General features: G+C 44.0%; 3 protein-coding genes across 3 annotated transcripts; 2 read left to right on the top strand and 1 right to left on the bottom strand.

The window, feature by feature from the left end:
* Positions 1-1,032: 1,032 nt before the first annotated feature.
* Positions 1,033-7,088, top strand: LOC306750157 (MICAL-like protein 1; the record flags this gene model as incomplete). The annotated part of the gene is made up of 15 exons (XM_079233553.1): positions 1,033-1,175; positions 1,650-1,698; positions 1,867-2,008; positions 2,183-2,271; positions 2,378-2,520; positions 3,010-3,608; positions 3,741-3,786; positions 4,052-4,652; positions 4,742-4,864; positions 5,172-5,298; positions 5,380-5,470; positions 6,091-6,164; positions 6,538-6,652; positions 6,733-6,779; positions 6,967-7,088. The coding sequence occupies 15 exons, from the start codon at positions 1,033-1,035 to the stop codon at positions 7,086-7,088; spliced, it is 2,511 nt and encodes an 836-aa protein (XP_079089679.1).
* A 1,065-nt stretch (positions 7,089-8,153) lies between these two features.
* On the top strand, positions 8,154-10,997 carry polr2f (RNA polymerase II, I and III subunit F). The gene is made up of 5 exons (XM_079233013.1): positions 8,154-8,288; positions 8,435-8,504; positions 8,676-8,806; positions 10,175-10,246; positions 10,418-10,997. Exons 1-5 carry the CDS (start codon positions 8,269-8,271, stop codon positions 10,506-10,508), a joined length of 384 nt encoding a protein of 127 aa, XP_079089139.1. The 5' UTR covers positions 8,154-8,268; the 3' UTR covers positions 10,509-10,997.
* Positions 10,998-16,325: 5,328 nt separating this feature from the next.
* Positions 16,326-19,623, bottom strand: sox10 (SRY-box transcription factor 10; the record flags this gene model as incomplete). The annotated part of the gene is made up of 3 exons (XM_079233008.1): positions 16,326-17,137; positions 17,266-17,528; positions 19,190-19,623. 3 exons carry the CDS (start codon positions 19,621-19,623, stop codon positions 16,326-16,328), a joined length of 1,509 nt encoding a protein of 502 aa, XP_079089134.1.
* Positions 19,624-25,370: the final 5,747 nt, after the last annotated feature.

Here is a 25,370-nt window from a genome sequence, read left to right as displayed (position 1 = left end):
CCAAATATTGCATATCAGCCCTCAAATTAGACGATTTATTTCCTTTATGTATAAGTATAAATAGGCCATAATAATAACAACCATTCTAGCAAATCCATTTCTATGATCAGAGCGCTGAGTCAAGCACACTGACGGAGTCATACCGGAGCAAAATTCTTTCAAAATAAAAGCACTCGTTTAGATTTGGGGTTTGACCGGAAATACTTAAATACTTTTTACGAAATCTTGCTGAAATGACAACTAGTGTTGTCACAAACTAACATTACTGCCTAAATCAGATTTGTTTACATCTAGAGATCCTTTCATTGATCATTAATAACAAGATCTGACAAGAAGTATCGAAATTAACAAATGGCATGTTTTAATTAAACTGTAAGGATTATTTATTCTTTTTTGATAGAAGATAAAACTATTAATTGATCTTCCTTTTATTTAGATGTATAATATTTGTCCGCCACGCAGAGAATAGAAAAATAAGGGAACTAAACGTGTAACCATAATAATATAATAATGTAATCCTAATTATAGCGGCAGCAGCTCGATGTCTCCCTCTAGCTACAGCTCTTGTGCATTTCACTAAAGGTGGAGCACAACGAGACTCACAGCAAGTAACGGAATTTGAGTTTAAAAAGTATAATCCTTTGTTATTAAATCGACCAGGAGTAACCGAATCACCGTAAATATGTGTTTTTGACGACAGTTCTCCACATTGAGAAACTCCTTCTTCAGCGATCGGTTAAAAGTGCCGTGGCGGTGTTGTAAGGAGAGCCACGCGTCATCAGCTCTCACGCGCGGGCACCTTGGTTTGTAATTGACAGCGGAGGGCAACAAATATCACTTCCTTCCTTCCTTCCTTCCTGTTGCTTCACCTACTCGATGCACCGATTCGGCCGCAGGTTTTTCTGCAAGAAGAAGATGCTCGTTTCTTGTTTCCTCCTCCCCGGAGCCCCGACCTGCCCAGCCTTCTGTGATCTCCTCTAACTTCTGAAGCGCGATGTTCATCCGGTCCACATGTCAAATCTCACGCACGACATGGCCTCGCCGAGGGCCGTCCGAGACTGGTGCCGCCTCACGTGCGCCAGCTACCCCGGTGTGGAAATCAAGAACATGTCCACCTCATTCAGGGACGGACTTGCTTTCTGCGCCATCATCCACAGCCACCGACCCGACCTGATGTGAGTAGACCAGTACGGACCAGTAGTCACATGTGGTTTCACTGGGCTGATCTGCAGGTGTGCTGCACGTTTAGGACATTTCTAACGTTGTAAACACATGTGTCCTTGTCTGTTGTGTTTTTTTGGAGGGGGTCCTGTCAGAAAGACTTTTTTTGTCTCGTCTGGGGCTGCACCAGGTTGACTAATGTGCTGTCTAATCTGGAGCAGTGCAGGACCTGCACAGTCTAATCTGCTCTTCTTAATCTCTTCCCGTCTCTCTTCTTGTCCACTTTAATGGGATTAGTTGGTTTGTTTCTAACGATTGAACCTGAATCATCTAATTTAATCTGTGATTGATCTTTTGCCAGTGCTTCTCTATGTCGGTTGGGGTGTCTGGTTAACCCTCATTCACCAAAAGGCAACAGTTTTTTGTTTCTTTGTGATATTTGTCTTGTCAGTTAATCATCCTATTTTATTTCCCTCACCTCGCTCCAGAGATTTCAGCTCCCTCTGCAAAGATAATGGTTATCAAAATAACAAGACGGTGAGTCATTTACATGGTTGCACTCTAGGCATGATGCGAGCATGCGTCTCTCAACTCTGTGTTTGGTATTTGTTTACCATTACGCACGCACAAGACTTCTAGGTCACCTGTACTCACACAGCTCTTTTCCACCTTCATTCTCTGTTCATCTTTCCTGGCTTCCTGCAGGCATTTGAGATTGCAGAGAGGAAGCTGGGCATCCCTGCGTTGCTGGAACCAGAGGACATGGTCTCCACCAAGGCGCCTGATGGTTTGAGCGTCATCAGCTACCTTTCCCAGTACTACTACTTCTTCAACAGGAAGTCCTATGGTGTGCTGAGTACAATGTCACTGTTCTGTAGTTTTCTCTATTAGATGCTTGCAGAAAATCAGCACGCTGAGGTTTATTGTCTCTCTCACATGCACGTTACCTTTTCTATTTAAATCTTAAATCTCTCTTTTATCAAACTGCGCTCCATCTGCATGTCTTCTCTTGACTTTGCAGCAGGTCTCACCAGTTCGAAGTCATCACACGTCACTTTCTTAAACAACCTCGCAAAGAGTAAAACTCCTGATGGTCTGAAACGCCTGAAGGTAAATTTAACGCACATATGTTTGCATTGTGAACACACCTTTTCTTCTTCTTCATCTCAGCTGCTGGGTTATCGGTCTCAGTTGCTGGTTTCCCTTCTCCTTTCAGAGCCAGACCGATCTGGCAACCAGCAGAGAAGATCGTCTATCCGACACAAGGCCACAGACAGTGTGTCATGTGTGTGTTAAGCCGGTGCACCTCATACAGAGACATTTGACTGACGGAAAGGTCTACCATCGCAGCTGTTTCAGGTAACAGCACAGTTCACAAGGTAACAGCAGTTTGTTTGGGTTTTCTTGCTTCTTAGTGTCTGGATCCAGATCCACCCCGACACTGTGTGTAGATCCGGTTGGAGTCACACACAAGCATGTGTTCCAAGTGTGTTTCAAGTGACCACTGCGATCATATTGGACATCCCTGCTGGAACCTCTCTCTGCCTGCTAAACTGGCCTAAACAGAATCACAAAGTTATAGCTATTTTATATATTTTTTTTTTTTCTTTGGTGCCCAGTGGTTAAACAGCTGATCTAGACTATGACTCACTGAATGCGCAGGTAGAAAATCCACGGCCCGCCACTGGTACATGACCATACAGCGCAAGAAGAGAACCGGGTGGTTTTTCTGCTGTTTTTTATTTGTCAAAATGTTTTCTTATAATATAATAATAATTCTAAATCATAGTATTACCTTTTTTCTGTTGATATCCGTTAAGAGCAACACATTTCCCGTTTGTCTTCCAGGTGCAAAGTGTGCCGCAGCACTCTTTTACCGGAGTCTTACACGCGGGGAAGAGACGACGGCTCCTTGATCTGCACGCACCACATTACGGACGGGAAAAGTACAAGTGACCTGAATAAGCAAATTGGATCGACTGACAATCGGACCAAATCTAAGTTTCAGGCAGGTTATTTCTCTCTGGGTGGACTGGCCATCTCCAGTGTCCCTCATTACACCAAGACAACAGAGTCACAGGACCGACTGGTTTGTAAGACGCCGGAGACGGAGGGGAGAGAAAGAGTTCTGAAAGACTTAACTGTTGGACTGAAGTGCACAGCAAGGAAGCCGGCGCCTCCTCGTCTTCCTCCACCCAGCGCTGAAGACAGGACCGTCAAAAGAGCCGAAAAAGCTGGACCTGCGTCCCTTCTGGCAGAAAGTAAGACACAGCAGGAGGAGACGAAGACTCGAGGGACCTCTGAGCTCTCCTCATCGTGTGCTCGAGTGACAGAAGGAAGCAGTCGGCCGGTTGCAGCACCCAGGAGAATGTTGGACCCTTCTGCGGTCCCTGTTCCTGTACCCAGGACCAGAGCTGCCCCGCCCATGAACAGCTCCCCTGCTTCAGGTAAGAAACAAAACACTACCTTCTTTTTACTGTAGCGGATCAGTTGTGTTTTAACCACTCTCTCTATGTTTGTATTTTGATGTTGAAGAAAAAATGAGAGAAGACATTTTTGTTTTTTGTTTCTGCATGCAGGCAATTTATCCAACCAAAAGAAATGTTCACCCAACTCTTCTCACATGTGAGTGTACTTTTATTATAGTCTGTATTGTCTTGATTATGTTAGATTTTGAAGCGTCTCTTTCCTTTTACTCAAGCGACCTCTCTTCATTCACGTTTGAAAATAACACAAAGAACATTCTATAAACATCTTAATCTTATGAAAGGGAACACCAATGGTTTTAATTGATTTATCATAATAATAATAGTGATGACTGATTCCCTCTGAAGTTCTTCCTCACTTTTGGAGTCGTCTCTTAAAGCCCCTCTTGCCTTTCCCCTTGTAGCACCAGCCCAACAAGAGATAGCCCCAAAGTGCAAACCAACCATCCATGGATTAACATCATCCACCCCGGACCATGGACACAACTGCCCCCCGCTCCTCCTCCGGTGCCCGCTCCTCGATCCAAATCGGTCTCCAACATGCGGAGGTCCTGGAACAGGCCCCGGGTGCCTCCTCCCAATCCATTCGGAGAGGAGGTGGATGAGGAGACTACGAAGGAGCCCGAGCCCGCCGACCAAACCGAGCCCAGTTCAGGGAATGGTGGCACTCGGAAAAATACATCGGGGGACGCGGATGCTGGGGTTTGTTCAAGTGTAGATTCTGCTATTAAATCTGCACCCGGTGATGTGGGAGCTTCAAGTGAACCCGCTCGAGAAACAAGTCAACTTGTATCTGATTCGGATGAAACTGGAAACGCTAGTTCCCCTCTGGATGTGACTGAAGCAGCAGGGCCCTGTTCCTCTGCAGGAGAGGCACAGAGTCACATTTTACCCAGAAGTCTCTCTGTGCCAGCTATCACATCCGCCGGCTCTCAAAACTCCCTTTTGCATTTTGACTTGACGGAGGCAACTGAGTCTGACCAGGTCGTGTCATGTCGAAGTAAGGTATGGAAAGAGAAAACTGTTCATAATTAAATCTAATGTCACAGACTAAATACTTCAAGAGAACAATGTTGTTGTTTTTTTACTTTCAGCTGGCCTGCAAAGAGAATCCCTTTGATCGAAAACCTGCGATTCCCAAATCAAAGACCTGTCAGGACCTCCCCTCTGCGCGGGCCCCCGCCCCCGGACACGGCTTCCCACTCATCAAGAGGAAGGTACAATGGCTGGATTTAGAACTCCAAAGACAACTAATAATAACTCAATGAAGGTTTATACTTATTCAGATGATGAATATTCAAAATGCACATTGCTGCCCAAAGGTTTGCGTCCGAGTCATCGTACTCAACCTTAACAGAAGGATTGAATGCAAACACGCAGACGATGTTTAGCTCTCATGACACGGTGCAGTCACCGGGGAGTGTAATTATATCCTTGTGGCGATTATTCACACTTGGTCTTGCAGAAATTATGCATCATTTTTGGAGTGTGAGATATTACTGAGACTTGTATGTGGCTGGACAGGTGCAGACGGACCAGAACGTGTCCACAGAAGAGCTGCAGGTGGAGGTGAGGGAGCTGGAGAAACACCTGGAGGCACTGGAGCAAAAAGGAGTCGAACTGGAGGAGAATCTGAGAGACCTCAAGAACGGTTCGGCAAACTGTATATATAAAATAGTTACATTACTATGTCATATATGTTTGTTCTAATGAGCCGTTCTTTTTGTTTTAGATGGAGATGAGGAACTAATGCTAATGGAGTGGTTCTCTCTGATTCATGAGAGACACGCTCTGATGCGCAGAGACACAGAGCTGGTTCATCTGTAAGTAGACCGGACCAGCACAAGGATTTTGCTCTGCCTATGAGTTGTACAGCATGTGCCATTATTTGTCACACTCTGCGTCCAAAATGTGTTGCGAAGGGAGGTTTCTTGAATTTTACCGACGTTTTATGTTGTTGTGTGTGTTGTTGGCGTGTACTATTTTTGGATGCCTGGTGTATCCTCTGGAAGAATTCAGTTTGACAACTTCTCTCATTTTATTTTCTTTGCTCACAAGCAAAGTAACAAGAGCTGCAATCGCGATAGCAGGGAGTCGTCCAGTCAACACGCAGGGAGACCGTCCAAAAACAGACCCAACAGCCGGATGTTCGGCTCTTTAATACGTGAACATTTAATTGGCTCTAACATTTCTAAGAGGAGGAGAATCGGGTCCTCATCTTTTCTCACAAGGCTGGAACGGCCAGTCTGCTTCCCTCATGTCAACATACTGATAAACATGTGTGAGTGTTGTGGTGCAAAGCGTGGAACCTTGAGGAACGTTTCTCCCAGACAGTTTTTGTTAAACTGACCTTGCACAACCGGAACTCTCATAGACATAAGAATAATGAAGAATATCTACAGAATATAACTTTTTATATTATCAATGTTGTGCCTCCCCCCAGGACCAAGCAGCAGAAGTTAGAGGAGAGACAGGCAGATGTGGAGTACGAGCTCAGATGTCTCCTTAATAAACCAGGTCAGCGTCTCGCTGTGTGCATTACTTTGCCACTTCTTTTTTTTTTAGCTAACATATCTGAAAATAATACCAATTATTTACCTCACAAACACAGCTGAGAGGAAACTCTGTAATGATTCAGAGACCTTTAAACCCTTTTTTACCATATATCCAATAAACCTAACATTTGTAGTTGTTACCCTGATGGAAATCACACATACACTATAAATAAGCATATTTCTAAAAGCAAAATGTTCCAGAGGTTTAACTGTAACTGCCTTTGTGTAAAGGGGAACAAGAACTAAATCTCAAACCTCACTGGGTTCAGTTTCCTGAATGTGATGCAGTGCGCTTTGTTTGGTTAAATGTTACACTCGTCATCTTCAACACTCAGTGGGCGACTGGAGTCGGGAGGATCGAGCTGGAGAGCAGCATCTGATGGACGAGCTGGTGGCCATCATCGAACAGAGGAACCAGATCGTCAGCAGCTTGGATCAGGACCGGCAGAGGTGCACAGAAGAAGAAATAAAACCTTCAGGCTTTCATGGGTATTTATGTTGAAAATTAAACTTTTCTTTTTTCTCATTAGGGAAAGAGGAGAAGATATGCTTTTGGAAGCCATGATGACAAACAAAGGTGAAAAGAAACGTTTTATATCATAAGTCCCCATTGACAAATAGCTTATTTTTTCATACGGTGATGTGACTTTTCCTGTCGATGTCTTACTTTCTTCGCTGCTTGTGAAGAAGGGACAGCAGATTTAGCCTTAATGTTGAAAAGTTTTGAAAATGCTGCCCCTAACTGTATCCATATCTCTCCACAGAGATCCAGAAAGAAGGATTAAAAGAGCTAAAAAAGTCAAAAGGAAAGTTCAAAGCCATGAAAATGTTTAAGATGCTGAACCATAAAGCTGAGAGCAAAGACTCCGTGGACAAAAAGAGCTGAAGTACTAACCCGACTGCAGAAACTCTCAAAGAAAACAAACTCTAACGATAATACAAATAATTGTTGTGGAAAAGTGGAATCTGATCACAATATTAAATAGTTTATTCATTTTATGTTGAAGAGCATCTCTGTAGCATTGCCTAAATTCAATATTATCTTAGTGCAAATGTATCAGGGTTATCAATGTACATTTTATCTTCCATGTGTTTTTACTTGCCCTGTCTCCTGTTTTACAATCTTTCTTTCATTTGTATTACTTGCTTGTATTTGATGTAGTATGATATAAATAGGGATTTGGGAAAGTGTTCTTTTTTTTTTTTATGGTGAATTGTATATTTACGGTTCAAATAACTATTTTTGACATGGTAGTTATCCACTATGCTGACATTTTTTTTCAATGCTGGATAAAACCGACTTGTTTTTATTTCAGAATCAGTTTCATTGTTTTTGCTTTAATATTTAATTTAATGTTTTGGCTTTTTAAATGGTGAGCAGAGCTCGGAAATCCTTAAAAGAACTGGAAAAGGTAATGTAATAATGTCTATTTCTTTCATGTGTCAATTTTCCTTCATGATTTGTGATGCCCTACGTTAGATATAATTTAGCTCCTTGCACAAATACGCCTAGGTTTTTAGAAAAACAGTTAATTCAGGTTAAAAGTTGAGGATTTTTCGGGAGTGAAAGTTGTCACTCTTCGGTGAGTCTTAGTTTGTTTTTAAAATGCTACAAGAGCAAGTCTAATGGTAAACTAAAAGCATTAAATGCATTAACTACATGTGTGTTCTTACATAAACATGTATGTTATGAAGAAAAGACACATAGAAATCAGGCAGGTGTGTGCCTAATGTGCACACGTTTGCAATAGACGATATGTCGCCCCATTACGAAACAGACAAATTAAATCTGATTCATACAATAATCGTTTTATTTGTGATTACATTAGACCACATAATGCAAGCTCAAGCTTTTTCTCAACAGCCTTTTTATAAAACGACAGTACAAGCGGAACAAAAAAAACAATAGTCCTCTGGAGCACCCGGAATATTCTCCAACGGACCGAGATACCGGAAGTTAAACATTCTCGACGTTCATGTGGGTCCATGTTGACAAAAAGAAGTGTTTCTGAACTTTTTCATTAGCAGTGATTCACAGAGAACATTTACAAGCTTCAACATAAAACATGTCGGACAACGAAGATAAGTAAGTGTCGTCACACTGTGAACGTGACGTATCGAGCCGCGTGTTTACTAAAACACAACGCAACGTGGGGTCAACGTTAGAGCTAGCTAACATTGAGCTAGTTATGACTGGTATTTGTGCTTATCGTTTTTATGTCATTTTTGTAGTTTCGACGACGGAGATTTTGATGAAGGCGAAGAAGATGAGGGATTAGATGACCTGGAAAACCCCGAAGATGTAAGTTCGCCTTTTAATGACATGATTACTGTCTGATCTAACGAACACTTAGCTTGTGCGTAACCCATCAAGTCGTTTGCTATTTAATATAACTTGACTCTAAACGCGTTTTCCGCCGCTGCTCTTGTGGGTCCGTATTTGTCCCAACCGGGTTGACTTGCTCTCGCGCAGGAGGACCGGGAGAACGTGCAGATCTTGCCCGCAGGAGGAGGGTCGCAGGCCAACCTGAAGAGGATCACAACGCCTTACATGACCAAGTACGAGAGAGCCCGAGTGCTCGGGACACGAGCTCTGCAGATAGCGTGAGTGTTTTTATACATGTGGACCTGCACACTGTGATGATGGGACAACACTGTCCTGGGTGGTGACGTCATATGGAGGTGGGGCGTTTTCTGTCAGGACTAAAACCTACGAGCCGTAACGCTGTCATTATCAGAATCAGAAACCGTTTATTTGCCAGGAATATTTACACAAACGAGGATTTTTTTTCTTGGCGGAAGGTGCATACATTAGACGTGAGACGTTGGACGAGACAAACAACAATCAACGACAACAGCAGTGCAATGGGTGTTAAATTAAGTATAAAATAAAGTGCTCAGACAAACAGATAATGTTAATGTATGTTAAAGTGACATGTGTGTTTTAAATATGTAGTGTGCAGGGGAGTGCCCGGTAAGAAGAAAGGGGGTGACAGGGTCAGTCAGTGGGGAACCGGCGCTCTGTTGATGAGCCCGACTGCCGACGGGGAAAAACTGTTAGTTGTTTAGTTGAGTCCTAACACTAAACGGTGCTTTTTGTAATAAAAAAAAATGGGGAGTGTGCAATTGTCCATGTTTATGTTCATAATTATATTTAGTAAAATATTTTGACAAAGGTAACATAATGGAAACAACGAGGTCCCCTTTAGATGACCTGTGAGCAGAACCACTAGATTTAAATAAAACACCAAAGCAATCAGAGAATCTAACTTTTTGCAACTATTTAAATAGCAGCGACTGCGACTTTTGTCTATTGCAGCATCTAGATGACTTTGCTCAGTGGCACTAGTCGATACCTTTTTAATGTGATGAGTACCATAGCCCAGCTCTTAATGTATTCTAGGAGGGTTTAGGTCAAGGGTGTCAAACTCATTTAAGTTAAGGGGCCACATGCTGCCCATTTTGATCTCATGTTGGCCAGACCAGTAAAATCATAGTATAATAACGTATACATAACGCCAATATTTCTCTATGTTTAAATCATTGGTGAAGGTTTTTGGATGATGATCCCTATTTTCATCATTGATGGTGCGCCGGCCGCACCCACACTGACAGCACAGGTCCAGTCCACTCCGACCCGGTCCAGCGTTTCAACGAGAGCGCTAACAATGTAACTCGTTGTAGTGGTGTCTGTCAAAATCTCATCAACACCACGAATGAATACGACCAGTTTAGCAACATCTTTAGTAATGACAATGCTCTCATCGATTGCAACTGAAAATGCTACAAATATCGGAAATCCTATCCGTCACAGTATTCCTCGTTAGGCTAATGTTGGCAAAAGCCTGTCACTTTATTTTATTTTATTAAGTTATCCGCTGGATCCTTTTGTACTTTTTTTGTTATAGTTCAGGCTCTTTTGTAGTGTCTGTTTTTCAGTAATTAATTCACGTGTCGATCTGCTTCCAACAGGATGTGCGCTCCGGTCATGGTGGAGCTGGAGGGAGAAACGGACCCCTTGCAAATAGCTATGAAAGAGCTCAAGTAAGTGCTAATTGTATAGTTTGAATTATCAGTAATGCTTTGTAAGATATGAAACCACTGCATATGTAGTTTCCTTCTGTCATTACAGAGAGTAGGTCAATATTCTGTGATCCAGAGCTTCTCTACTGTCCAGTGTCTCACAGTGAATATTGTTTGACCCCCGTCCAACAGGGGCAGAAAGATCCCGATCATCATCCGCAGGTATCTTCCTGATGGGAGTTATGAGGACTGGGGCTGTGACGAGCTCATCATAACTGATTAAACCACTCATCCGGTCTGAACGGATTTATTTAATATATGCTGGGTCACTCCCCCATCACATCAGGTCAGTCAGCCACATGAACCCGGAAGATTCCCAAGGCCGATCCCAGCATCGCCCACCTGTTCATGCCTCAATTTGATCCGCAAAACATCCATCGCATCAGGTGTCTCTGAGTCTGTGAAATATGAATATGAAGTGTGCTGAGTTGACACTTGAAGAAGAATTAAAATCAAAACACTCGCAGGTTCATGATCTTGTGATCGGACTTGTGACGTTTTCAGTTTCATTGTGTTGTGTAAAAAAATGCAGAGTTCTTTTTTACCAGTTGCATTATAACGAAGAGCCACAAGGGGGAAATGTAACTTAAGTCTGACATTTTCTTTGTTTTACAAAATAATCCTATGTAGTGTTTTCCATGTTTTGTTTCGAAGGAGAGACGTGATTAGTGTACAAGAACCGTTTTATTGTTATTAATAAAGTCTTTTGTATAAATGACCATGTCACATTCATAACGTGTGTAATGACACCGAGCCGTCAGATGTATGTCATGAGTTTGAAGTTAGACGATGGGTTAATATTGCAATGTCACAGGGACTTGTATTTGTACCCGGTTAGACTTGGTTTGCATTAGAAAGCGAGGCATCCATCTCGACACATCATTACAAACAACACAGACAAACATGATGATAAAAGTACATAAAGCTACAAATCAGTGCGCTGTAATTTTAATTTGTTCACCTGGATGATGGCTGCTGGAACAAAGCGGTATAAAAACAGCTTTGTTCCAGCAGCCATCATCCAGGTGAACAAATTCTTCTGCACCGTGGTCCTAAATACCTCCCGTCTAGAAGGAGGAAGCTAAAATTTGGGGGAAGTTCAGGTAAACTCAAGGAGTTGCAAAAGAGACATTAAGTTGTCCTGAAGCTACAGTATGTCGTGATACTGCTAAATGATATTAAGGTGTTGTTGGCGCAGCTTTAGTTTTTAGTAGGATTGGCTATAACTTCCTCTTAAGAGTTCACATATGTCCACTTTTCCACTTGGCAATTGTAGTTTTTAGTGTTGCAAAAGTCATGATTACTGCTGCCACGTGAAACAAAGCCACACGGTTTCCACCTGACATTTGCAAAAAAAAATAAAAAATCAAAATTTTTACAGGTGAGATATGGCAGATTTCGGATACATCCAGCAAATCGAACACTGCTTTAAAAGTCACTGCACTGCCGACCTTTTCAATAATGATCTTCATCCTGTGTTATTCCACGCTGTCGTTGACAACTAGCTTGGAAACCCCGACCGATTCGCCACCGCCTTCGTGATCAGGAGCCTGTTAAAGAGGTGAAGGCGGGTTTCTTCTGCAGCTGATGGAGAAGTGTAAACATCGTGATGCTCTGTCTCTACACCCCTTCCCCCATCCAAACACATACGTACAAAGCAGCCAAACAGTCACTGTATTGTTTAGCCGAAATGGGTTGTTGCCCAGGCAGAAAGCGGGCCAGTGCATGCAGGAAGATGGAGGGGGCTGAAAGTGTGAGAATGAGAGGATTAACAGCTTTGTTGTAGAAGAAGCTGCACGGTGAGACTCCAGCCTCTGGTTGATGGATGGGTGTATTATATGTTCGCCGTAGAATAAAGAAGGTCTTCCCGTGGCAAAGGCAACGCCAGGAGGTGTGCATCGTCTTATCTCCCTAGCATTCAAACGTCATCCGAGGGGAATCCAGTTTGGACTGGTATCTCTAATTGTGTGTAGCCAGGGTCACGCTGTTAATTTCTGAAAAACTGCTTTAATCTGTGGGTCTTTTGATTGGGAGAGACGGTGCCTCAGGGGGACGCTGCAGTCCTTTCATGAGTCGGACCGGGCAGCCCATGTGACACTCAGCAGCACCAACCACAGCGAGGCCTCAACCCAGTTTAGGGTGCGACTTAGATCTTCTGACTTTTTCTTTTTGCTCATTAGTCTCTGTCTCTCTCATGTCTGTATTTCTCTGTTCTGTTGATCTGTCCCACGCATACTGGAGTCTGATCTGTCTTTTTCCAACCAACTATTTCCCATTGACCCTGTGGTCACGCTGCAGTCATATACTGTTCCTGCCATTTGTGTGCTGGATTTGTTGATTTGATTATTGGATGTAGGGAAGATGATTTATGTTGGTTCAGATAGTGTCTGACTTGAGTTCTCCAGATCTTCCGATAGCAAAAGTGTCTCTCAGTGTTTTTAGAGTTTTTGTGCTAATAGGCAGCCATGGTTTTCTACCAGTTCCATGTACTTCTCATGATTATCCAGCACTTTGGTGAATAAGAACCTATGATGCTCAATAGGATGAGATTAGCTCCCCAATATACCCGAGTGAAATGTTTCAGTAGGCTTTATCCGTTCTCGCCTAGTCCGTGCCGACCCCTGCTTGGACAGTCTGATGCTCAAAAAGCAGTGAAACGAATAACTAACTCTACCTACGTCGTCTTTCTGGTTAACCATCTTCATTTCGGGAATGTTTTAATCCCATTACAGCTCCAACCTGAAAATGGAGGGGCGATGGGGGGTGGTGGGGGGATGAGGGGTCTGTGTGCAGCGAGTATGAGAGTCCCATTGTATCCCGGTGAAGCTACAGGCCAGGCAGTTATGGGTAAGGCTCCCTCATTGCCCCGTTTCCCCCTCCTCCCCCTCGCTCCCCTTCAATGGCCCTCTTTGTCTTTCCAAAGTATCACACAGCTGATTAAAGAGAGGGAATTAAGAGTCAGGCTTAACCCGCAGCACACAGAGGAACACACATGCACACTATAAGGAAACATGCACACGGGCTCAACCAATCACACCCTCATCTGGGTCTGGATTAGTTCAAGTTCGGTCGCAGTGGACACCTACAGTGCATGAATGTGCAGGTGATGAGAACTGCTGTGGTAGCGAGACGCCATCACATGCACACACACACACACACACACTCGCACATCACTCGTGTCACCTCTGTTGATGGTTGTAGATCGCTGTTGCTGTGAGTCCCAATCATCCTTTAATGTGAGCAGTGGTCGAGTCATTCGATGCCATGAAGACAAGTTTTTTCATAACAGGAATATGTTCATAATCTGGGGGATGATTTGTTGTTGACTGATGTGCATTGCATTGGAAGAAAATTAAAAAAAATGCAATAAATCCAAGAGGCAGATTTTTATCAAAGCAGGAATAATAGAGCTTTATTTCAAGTGAGCGTAAAAGGTCATTAGTCATCATCACATGTTTAGGCTTTCGCTCCCGCTGTTAAATTAGAAGGCGTGTTGCTGTGCTGTGCTGGCAACGGTTATACAAGGATGGAAACTATGAAATACTAAAATGGCAGCATCGATCAAAAGTTGCCCTCGTGTTGGAGAGAAACAACGAACGGCGCAAACACGAGCATCAAACAAATATAAATATGAAATGTAAAATTCGGAGCAATGCAATACATATTTCACACATAGCAACAAGGATGTAAAAGGAAGTCTGCGTGTTGTGCTGGAGGTAAATGGTTAAATAGAATTGGGCTTTAAGCGTCGATGGACTATGAATTAAAACAAGCAGTGCTGCATGCATATGGTTTGGATCTGCGTCCAGTGGTGATGACGAATATTTGAGTGATATACATAAAAACGAAGCAAAAATAAAAAACTCTTTTTTTTTTTTCTTCACTTTCCCAGATGGAAAATAAGATTGTTAAGATACAGTTCTGTAGGAAATGAGATGTGGAGAGAAAGTAGGCTATAAAGACCAACAATGAGGAAAGAAACACGTCATGAAAAAGTAAATAAACTAATAGTCCAAACATTGGGAAAGACACAAACATGATTTAAGATTAAATACTTTTCTGTTTCATATGTGAGCAGCAGGTATTTTTTAAGGACCAGGCACATTTTGTATTTAATATTTCGGCTGGGTTCAAACGTATTGCTCCTGGAAGCTTTAATCGCTCAATCTCTGGCAACTGTTTCTCAGTATTAGCAACTCCCACATGGTCCTCGAAATGCAAAAAAAATAAAACTAAAAAAGTAACTACAATTTAAAAGATCTGACACTTCATATTGAATATTGATACATATTTTAAATGACACAAAAAGGTAAAGAAAAGGCAGGGTGCAGATTTTCAGTGAACATAATAACAGCAAAAAAAAATTAACAATATTAATACAGTTAATAGTTAAAACAATGAAAAAAGCTTCTCCCATGTATTCTATGACACGTTGCGAGGAGGGATACACGATGTGGGTTTTCTTTTTTTTTAGCTGATACGATAACCAATAATGACCTGCTTCTCAAGGCCGATATCAACCGATAATTTCATTTTTTTGTATTTTTAAAAGGAAGTTCATAACCTGTATTTGTATTATGCACACCTGAGTGAAAGAAAGATGGATGATTTAATATTCCAAAGCTCTTACTTGTGCTGGTCAGTTAACACAAACAAACAAAGTTCTTTTTTGTTTTCATCAAAGTTCATCAAAAAACTTGCACTATGTAATATCGGCTCTATATATGTGGCATATAAAATTGAATTTTATGAGCAGAGTAATACATAATTATATAAATGTACCATTATCGGCCGAGACATACCGTGCATCCCTAACTGCGACCATGGTCAATGAAAAAGGGTCATGCAGGTATAAATAGAATTGTCTTTTTTCATGAACGTTCTTCATGAATGCGTCAACTGCGAATGAAAATCCTCACACTCATCAGTGCCATTGTTTAGAAGAAGAAAAAAGGCAAAAGTAGCTTTTGACACCATGTTTTTAAGGCATTTACAATAAGTCACATTGTAACAATTGCTGACCGCTAAGAGAAACTAGTTATGTAATGTAAGGTAGGTTTCAATGTCACGTTGGGAGAAACGTCTGTTTAGTCGGTTTCTTTTCTTCAAGTTTTGGTCTCAAAACTTTGGTCGTTTTACAAATATCTCAAATCCTTATGCATCAGAAAACGTACATTTGTAATTTCAAGTACATCGTATACATTTATAACTGAATATACATTTCACTGAACAGAACCTCAAAATAGTGTTATGGCATTTTGCTTCCATGCCTGTCCATTGTGTGTACAAAAGGCATGTTAGGTGAACACAGCACAATTAATTCAGGACAAAATGTGCCTCACAAATCAACAGAATGACATGAGTATTTGTTGTATTCATTTCTAAAAACACAATTCAACATCTGTTTTATAAAAGGTCAATCTTGCCTGAGAAGTGAATGGGCCACGGCCAATAGTTTGGCACTGCATTCTTCTTGTACAAAAACAAAAAAAGAGAACCGATTTCATATCGAATGAATGTGTCTCCGTCTCAGTCACACCCGTGACGATAGAGATCAAAGTCTTGCTAATTCTCAATGTGCACCGTTCTCTGCTGCTACGGCCCCCTGGTGGCTCGTGGGAGAGGGGTGTAGACTACAAAGTGCCTCCTCTGGTGCACAAAGCCGACAGGGACATGGTCCTTAACCACTTGTGAACACTGTCAATCATGTTGCTATCTAACCTGAAACCCTTCGCCGGTGGGTGTAAAGTGATCCGTTTTGTCACTACCGCACCGAGTGCCCCAAATAATCAACCGCGCTTTCAAAGCACCCCGCTCCAAGCTGCTCCTTGGGCTGCGCCAGCATCTCTGCATCTGGGCAGGGGCAGAAGAGGGCTTCTCCCCTCCTGCCTCCCCTGCCGACTCCCCCGGTGCCCGCCCAGACCCCCCAGTCCAGACCACTTTTACCTCCGTTGCCACCAACACTGCTGTTGTAGCCGCCGCTCCTCGGGTCTGACATGGGGGCTGAACCTGCACCAGTGCTCTCTGGTCTCGTTGTCTGTCATGGCCGCGACAGAGTCGTGTAGATGGGCTGTTCCCAGTGCGTGGGGCTGTGCGACTGCGGCATGCTGGCTGGGTCAGTGATGGCGGTGTACAGGGGCCTCTGGGAGGGCCCCATGTAAGAGAAGGCAGAGTACAGCCCCGAGGCCTGGCTGGAGTGAGCGTAATACGACCCGGAGGCCTGGTGGTCAGCGTAATCTGCAAACTGAGCCCTGGAGGCCAGGGAGGGGAAGGCAGAGCTGTAGTGAGGAAGGCTGAGGGGGGTGTAGGTCACATGGGAACCGACCGAGGCCGCCTCTGCAAAGTGACCCCCGGTGCCGCCGGCCTCACTCTTAATCTGGGCTTTGGAGAGGTCAGAGCCCAGAGAGGGGCCGTGGTGCTGCAGCGGCTGCTGCTGCTGCTGCTGCTGCTGCTGCTGCTGCTGCTTGGAGAGCCAGGCTGCGGAGTGTCCACTGGCCGCTGCCAGAGCTGAGGAGATGCCGTAGGTGTAAGGAGAGGCCGGGGAAGGCGTGGCAGCCGCTCCGGCCCCAGCACTCTGCCCAACGCCCGGGTGTCCATTTGGGGGAAGGTACTGGTCAAACTCGTTGACATCAAAAGGCTCCAGGTTGGCCATCACGTCGTGGCTCATCTCACCAATGTCCACATTACCAAAGTCGATGTGAGGCTTACCAGATCCCGGAGCACCGGAGCCTCCCTCCGCTCCCATTGCACCACGCGAGCCCCCGTTCCCAGCTCCCTCACGCTTTCCATCCCCCACCTTCCCAGACTGAGCCTCGGTCTTGGGAGTGGTGGGCGGTGTGGGAGGACTGTGACCTGTGGAGACACGAGAACACACGTAGTTACAGTAGTTTTCTTGGCGGACTCGGTTGCATCCTAATGTGGGAACCGTGTGACAGAAATGGTATCAGTGAAGTATTAGTGGCAAAGAGCCGGCAGCCCACCTGCAGCATGAGGGTGGTGTCCATCTGCCAGAGGGGAACCGGCTGCCCTAATGAGGGCCACATCCAGTTGGAGGCCCTTGTAGTGGGGCTGGCTGACCTCACCCTCCGAATGGCCATCGGCCTCACTCCCTGACCCAGAACCGGGCTTCCCGCTTTTGCGGCGTCGCGGCTGGTATTTGTAGTCGGGGTAGTCCTTCTTGTGCTGCTTGCGCAGCCTCTCTGCCTCCTCGATGAAGGGCCGCTTGTCGCTCTCGTTAAGAAGCCTTAGGTAAAAGAAAAGATGTTGGTTGTTAGGTTTGTTTCAAATATATAAAGAAGAGAAGAGAAGTCTCAACGCTGCTTTTTGCTCGCGCTCATAATGAAGAAAAAAAATATTTTGGTCACATGGTAACTTTGGTATTTGACTAAATAAGTTAACGGTTACGTGAATACTGAAAAACGCACATTCAGGTTAAATCTTTATGGCTTCATATTCTGGGGGAAGAATACCAACACTCGTTATCTTGGCAATCTGTGCTCGGCAACATACTTTCCAGCAATAAATGTGATCAATTTAAAGTGCTGATCAATACATTACGCTGTGTTCACTACTTCTGCACAGCTGCATCTCGTGTCATGTCTGCCAGGGGCTTTTGAGTGCTGGACAGTAATGAAATAATGCGGGCCAAAGATGCATCCTGTCTGCACACATGGAAGGGAGCTGCTCATTACTACTGCTGGCAGGAATGGCATGAGAAGCTCCTGACCTTCCTCAGCCTCCCTGTTCATCGCGCTTCTGCGCCGATTAACAAATCAAGGTCAAGTCTTCATCTCATTAACGTTCTGTCCTCACAAGGTTCATTCATTTAACCTCTCTGACCTTCTTGTCAGAAAATAGTGAGTTTGTTTTGTTGTGTGTGTGTGTGTGAGAAGACAGACACGGGATGGATGGTCTGACAGAACTTTAAACTGAAAGGAGTGGAAGGGGTGATCAAGAGGCAGCGGTACCCAGCGCTCTGTAGCATTCAATCAGTTTCAAATGAGACAGAAAATATTGCCGTACCCTTTTCAATTTGAGGGTTGAAACCCTGTACCTAAAATGTGTGCAGAAAGCATTCCCTGGATTCCCTCAGGAGCCGTTTACTTCAGCTACACGGCCAGTAAGTGAACGGTGTGTGAAATCCGGAATATGTGACGGTGGCAGACTCATAATAAACATATGTACTTCTCAACTGGTGAGCTGTGTTGAAACCCTGTCTCTTATTTTGTATATATGCCGTCTATACATGTGTATATAGTGCAACTCAATTACAGCAAAGCATGTAATACCACAAATCAAAAGAGGGAGTGTTGGAATGTCTTACATGCTCTCATGAACAAGGTCTCATCTATGTCTTGAGAAAATACAATAAATAATAAGAGAAAAAACTAAAACATGACTTCAACCAAATGGTCAAAGGAAAAGGCAAAAGCTTGTTGGAGGAAAAGATCCTATTGACAAAACATAATAAATAATGGTGCCTGCTTGTGCACAATAACCTACAGTGTGCTTCAACAGTTTATTTCTGTAAAAGTACACAAACTCCTGTCTGAGTTGGCCTGAAGGAAAGTCCACTGAAGAGAGATGATAGTCTCCAAAAGAAAAACAAAGGGAAATGAAGAAAACATGGTGGGGGATTGTTTTTTGTTGTTTTTTTTACTACAGGGTGCAAAACATCAGCTGATTGAGGTGATACTTCTTGAAAGTCTTTTGGTTATTGTGGAAATATACAACAATATTGCGTTGCCCTGTTGCGTTGATTCTGATATCACTCACTTGGCCGTGACACTAGCTGACCTTTGTCTGGAGCTATGACCCCCCTCACCCTAAAAATAGCCGCCGGGCCTACTGCCCTGCTGCCTCAACATGACAGTGACGTGACAACATGCAGCGCGGCCTCCTCACCTCCACAGCTTCCCCAGGGTCTTGCTGAGCTCCGCGTTGTGCAGGTGCGGATGCTGGTCGGCCAGTTTCCTCCTCGCCGCCTGCGCCCACACCATGAAGGCGTTCATGGGCCTCTTCACGTGCGGCTTGTTCTTGCTTCCGGAGTTCACGCGCACGGGCATGGGCACGAGGGTCCAGTCGTAGCAGTTGAGCACCTGGCTCACCGCGTCCCGAATCCCCGCGGGGAAGCGCTCGTCCTCGTCCTCGGATTTGATGGACGAGCAGCCCGCCACCGAGTCGTCCAGGCCCGCCGGCTGCGGCGGCTGCCGCTCGTGGAGAGGCGAGTCCCCGCCGCCGGCTGCGCCGGAGGAGTGGCCCGGCGACAGGGAGCGACTGTCGTCAGACATCCCCGGACTGAGCTCAACGTCCGACATGCTCTGCTCCTCTCTGGACATCTTTCCTAGACACACACAAGCCCCGCCCCCCAGGTGCGCAGAAGGATGCAAGGTCTGTTCCTAAATGCTCAGCTCTACCTGCTGGGTCCCTGTTGCTGTTTGTCCCTACAGTGACGCACGGAGTGTCGGCTGACTGCTGATCGGTTGGATCTGTCCCTCTGGCCTCCTCCAAGTTATAATATGAACTGCCAGTCTGTCTCTACTCTCAGCCTCCGTTGCAAAACTCTGTGAGGGTTCCACATTAAAGTTCTTTCCATCCGTATTGTTGGTATCATAGGCGGCTCAGTGCGCACCTTGGACCCCAGTTTACCTGCTAAAGCACAACTGTGCGCCAAACTCACCCGGTCTCACTTCCCTCCTGACTTCCCCTTCACTCTCTCCTCCGTTTGTCCCGTGGTGGAAATCCAACAGTGAGGACCTGAAACAGCAGAATGATGCGGAGCGTCAGTTTAACAACAAGCCACAGAGGGAAAAGGTCATGAGGTTCCTTGCGCTGCGGGACTTTTAATAATCAAGGCTCAGTCATATTTTGGCTTCATTATTTCACAATTTCTCTCTCTCTCTCTCTCTCTCTCTCTCTCTCTCTCTCTCTCTCCGTCACGCTAATAAAACTTCAGACTGGACCTAAAAAGGATTGTCCCACCCCATGTTCCTTCAATAAATAGTCCCTTTGTGTGCCATGTCCCCATATTGCCTCCACCTTTCACTCTGTGCAACACTGGCACACATAAGATCATGGAGTGGCTTCTTTAAATGTCAGGAGTGTTGGAGACATTTTCAATGCGCAAAACTAAAATAACTTCATATATATTCAAAAGAACCATGTAGGAATTCAAAGTTCGGTCTCAAAATAAGGATGTATGGGTTATTTGCAGAGGTCCGCCCCCCATCACTGTTTAAGGGTTAGCAGTTATTCCAAGCTCCCCGGAGAGGGAGTGTTGGAACGATACGAGGCCGCAGCAGCACAGACCTCGGATTGATGCTCTGCATGTTCTTGGGTAAACATGGGCTGGCGCTGGAAATATACACCCCGTGTGTGAATTAGACACAGTCTGTTTGTGAAACAGGGGCAGCTCTATCGGCGGGAGCAAAATGTGTCCTTGTTTTGCCCATTAAATCAACACCCTGCCTCGGACTTTACGTCCTTAAATCAGCGCACTTCCTGTGAACCAGCGACACACAGCGCGCTGGTTTGTGTTCTGCTCCGGTGTCAAGTTGCGGGAAAATGAGCGATCTCGCTTAATTACGAAATAGCTCGTCACGGTGGAGGGGGGGTGGGGGGGACTTCACTTTTATATTTGAGGAAAAAGGTTCGCCCACTTTCTTTCTTTTTGTTTTTTGTTTTACGTTTCGCCTAAGACACGGAAAATAACCGTAAGTGAATGTACGTATGTGCCTTTCGAGGGTACAAAATAAATAAAAAGCCAATTAAATTACAGATTTTGCGTCGTGTTTTGACGGGTTCCGAACGCGAACCTTTCATTAACATCAGAATTGGTCGTATCGGTTCCCCCACAGAGGCGCATGCACATCTTCCCCATCTGTCCGAGGCGCATTGAGAGCCACCTGCTCGGCACGGCCTCCTCACTGACTGCCATCTCGGATCCAAAGGGTCCCTGCCGCGCAACTTCGTGCGTAAAAAGGCACCAAACGCATCATTGCGCGCGTTTGCACGACGCGCCGCTCGCTTGTTAGTTTACTCTTATGAATGAAATAACAAGCGAGCAAACAAGCAACAAACAAGCGAGTAATGCGCAGCAGTGAGTCTTATGTGGTCATTGTATTTATCATCTGGTGATATGTAATATTTAAAGTGTAAAAAGCCCTTAAATCGTGCTTGTTATTAATTAACGTCACTGAGCATATTTACTGTGCGTAATGATTTCCGGTTGTGTGAACTCATTATCAACGCTTGACATGCAAGTGAGTTGGCCTTAATTTGCTTGTTTAGAAACCTTTTTTTGTTTTGTTTTGTTTAGTCTTTTTTTGTTTGTTTTTTTCAATTAGTTTTTACAACAGCTCGGATTTCAAGTGGCATCTGATCCACATAGCTAAAAAACAACAACAGTATACATAGAATAAAATGGCACAACTTGCAATTAAAACAAGCCCATTATCCAATGTTCCATCTGCACCAAAGTCCATGTCAATAAAATGTCATCGTCTCTTCAACTTCTAAAAAAATCAGTTAAAGCAGTTTTTCTTCATATGAAACAGGCTAATGTGTCCTACTGTGTTAATGATGTAAAAAAAAAAGACAAACTAATAACGGTCAACGATATACAAAAATGAAACCCATAAATCTAAAACAGGAGCACTTGTTGCGCTGACACAAGTCATCACTACAGGATTCCCCATGACGGCGATTATCATGTATATGATCATAATCCATGTCAAAAGTTTACACAGGGTTCTACACAGAGACTCAAAGGACGAACAAGAACAACTAAAAACACAGTCCTATAGCTCGGAGAGTTCTTAATGATTAATGAAGTTGTTGTTAACGATTCTTTGGTTCTAAGACTATAATACGCGAGTTCCCCTCTACGATCCCAACAGGAAGAAATGTGCAAATCGCAGAGTCAGAGCAGCCACCAGCAGCAGAGAGGAAAGAGTTGGAAATGCTAAGCGCCTTACTTCAGTAATGAGAAAAGGAGGTCGCCGGTTTAGCACGAGAATCCGTGAGTTCCCGAGTTTCCAAAGTGACGCTCGCTCCCGAGCCCCCTCGCTCGCGCTGCCCGAGTATGAATGCCTGCTCTGTGTGTCGGTACCGGGGCTTAAAGGGCTCCTTGTATGAGGCTGAGGGAGAAAAAAAAGAAAAAAACATAGATGGGGAGGACAAGTCTTAAAGGAGCCGTACATGGAGCTCTCTGATTGGCTCTCTCCCCTTGTCTCTCTCTCTCCATCTATCCTAACGAAACCTTGATGCTTCCGAAAATGGAGCAGAAAGTTCATAAGAAAGTACGTTTTGCGAAGTTTTACGCAAAGGAAAGTGCCCACAATATGAGTTTATGTCGTACATGAACTGCTTTACATGGGGCAATACTTATCTCCTCACACATTTTCGGTTTTGTGCAGTTTCTCTGAATTCCACCTGAGAAATTAAACAGGCCTTGTTTTGGTGTAACTGCAGACGATCTGCCGTTTTTTTCAGAACCCCAAATGACCATCTACTGACGTAAAGACAAATTAAAGTGTGATTGAATCGAAAACATATAGAGATCAGATTATAAAATGAATTACACAATTAGATCAAGTGTGCCGCTGCAGGAGTTTCATGGACAATTTATCAGCTGAGAAAAATGTTCTCGTGTCTAACATTTGATGAGGCACTTTACATGTCAGAACACGCTCGAGGGCATTTCCTTCACTGGCAGATCCACAAATTCCAAATAAATTAAATAAATGAAAATGAACTTCATCAGGCCTGGGCATTTCTAGCAAATGGAGACGAACTGCACCTCACAAACAGACGGAGGCTGCAGTCCATGAGACATGTTCATGCTGTTCTAGTCGCAAATCAAATGCGGCAAATGGAGAACATGTTGGGCAGATTTTGCGCAAAAAAAGGGTTTACAGAAGCAGATGCACGTCCTAAATCATATCCGATTTCCATTTCATATATACATTCTGGGTATGTATAATCTATTAAAAACTTTTATATTCACATCACAGAGGTAGACAATATTAAAAGGCCCTTAAAAAATGTGGGTGTCATAAGACAAATGATGGGACGGACCACTGGAAGGTGTTGTCATGACTTGGATGTGGTGATCTTGGAATAGGGGGAATAATGGTCATCTCTCTCTCCCTCCCTGTGCCAAACTGCATGAAGAAAATGAGTAAAACTGAAACGAATCTCATGTGAGTTTTCCAATTACATTAACGCCTCTGACTGAGATCCGCGCAGAGCAGTGTGACGCATGCAGGGGAGACGGGCGGGGACATTATGGGCCGCACGGACACAAACACCGGCGCTGTTCTGCGCAACAATGACCCCTTGTATCCCCGCCATGCGACACACTGGCACCCGATCCAGAAATCGCCACTTTTTTTCTTCTTCCATTATCAGTTAATGTTGACGGCGATAAGGGAATCCTGCAACCATGAGTGCGTCTCTTGTCCTCCTCTCCCCTCCTTTCTTTGCGCCCTTTGTTTTATCTCAGGTGAATTGTAATCATGTGATCAAAACGAGCATCCCCTTCCCCCTTAAATGAAAAAAGAGAGAGAGACAGAAGTGGGGAACAAAAAGCAGTTTTGTGCATGTGAAAAAAAGAAAAGAAGAGAAGGGAATAGCTTGTGTCTTCCCTTCTAACCGCCACTCTTTGTCCGCGTCTCAGCAAACTCTGACATGTACACACAAAATGCTCCAGGAGCGGAGACTCGGCCCCGGGTGAGCTGCGGCGGGACTGTCCGGCTGCCGGAGCTCTAGACCGGGGATCTTCGGACTGACACTCCGGGGATTGCTCTCTCGCTGGGCGGCGGAGGATTTGCGGCCTCGGTTGGACGTGAGTGCTTGCTTTGGCGTGTGTGTGCGTGTGTGCGCAAATAATGAACATGGAAAGAAGTGAACAGGCCCAACAAATATATTGCGACCTGAAATGATGCCGTTTGGACTACAAATGTAAATGGGTGCTATACACATGCTTCTATGGCCACAGGGTGCTGGTGGATTAAACCGCGTCGATTTTAAACGCTGCAAAAATAGCCGATGTTTTCTAACGAGCCTCTTGTTATTTGTCAGAATTATCAGTGAGAAGCTCAAGCAGTTACAGGCCTGAGGAAAGAGAAGAAGCATCTATTCTTGCGAGATAATTTCCTAAATAACCTCTTTCCGAGAAATGATGGATGACTTGACAGTCTGCTGACTTTGCTCAGAATGAGAGAAATTGAATAAAGCAAATAAAGATTGATGAAACGTTTAGAAAAAAAAGTGTAATCTGTTGATAATGCTACTAATGCACACGTGCTACAAATGTTGATAGAAACGTGTTTAACTTATTTTTTTAAGTCTGCTTTGTGCACTTTACCCTGTTTGCTGCTGTAATCCTGCAAATGTCCCCACTGCGGGACTAATAAAGAAATATCTATCTAATCTAATCTAAACAATCGAAACAATGTTATATGAAAGGCCTTGTCTAGCACCGACTGGTACTCCATATAAAAAGTATCTTGTGCTTGAATAATTAGAATAACATTTTAGTGAAGTAGTTTTAAAAAAAAATTCAAAGAGAAAAACCTAACTTTCAAAATACTAAAATACAAAAATGCTAAATGACACAAAACCTAAAAGAAGTTTGTCTCAGTGAAATGAAACAAGGCCTGTGACCTGAAGGAACAATAGCCAGTTAATTATAGAACATATCATTTTTAAAAGATGAATAATAATTGAATCTTTTAGATGAATGGCATGAATACATTTATTAGGTTGATGATAAATTATGATTACATGAAATGTACGGTTACAAGTAATAAAAGAACCCCAAAACATGAAAAACACCAAACATTACAACTTTGATTGTTCAGCATTAGGTTTCACTGTGCACACACACACTGAGACTCACTCTGCACATTACAAATAGTTTTATTTTTTTTAAGTGCATACTTTGCTGCAAACGAGAAGATAATTATAATCGACTGAATTATTTTGCAACAACATCAACTAAGAACCCACAGAAGAAACCGTCAGGCAGTACTAATGATACGGCCTCAACCTGTCATGTGACAGAGATGATGTAGTTTGTTGT

This window comes from Taurulus bubalis, assembly GCF_910589615.1.
Source record: "Taurulus bubalis genome assembly, chromosome: 17".
Taxonomy (NCBI): Eukaryota; Metazoa; Chordata; class Actinopteri; order Perciformes; family Cottidae; genus Taurulus; species Taurulus bubalis.
Note: the sequence above shows the minus strand (reverse complement) of the source record. Positions and strands in the feature narration are given on the sequence as shown.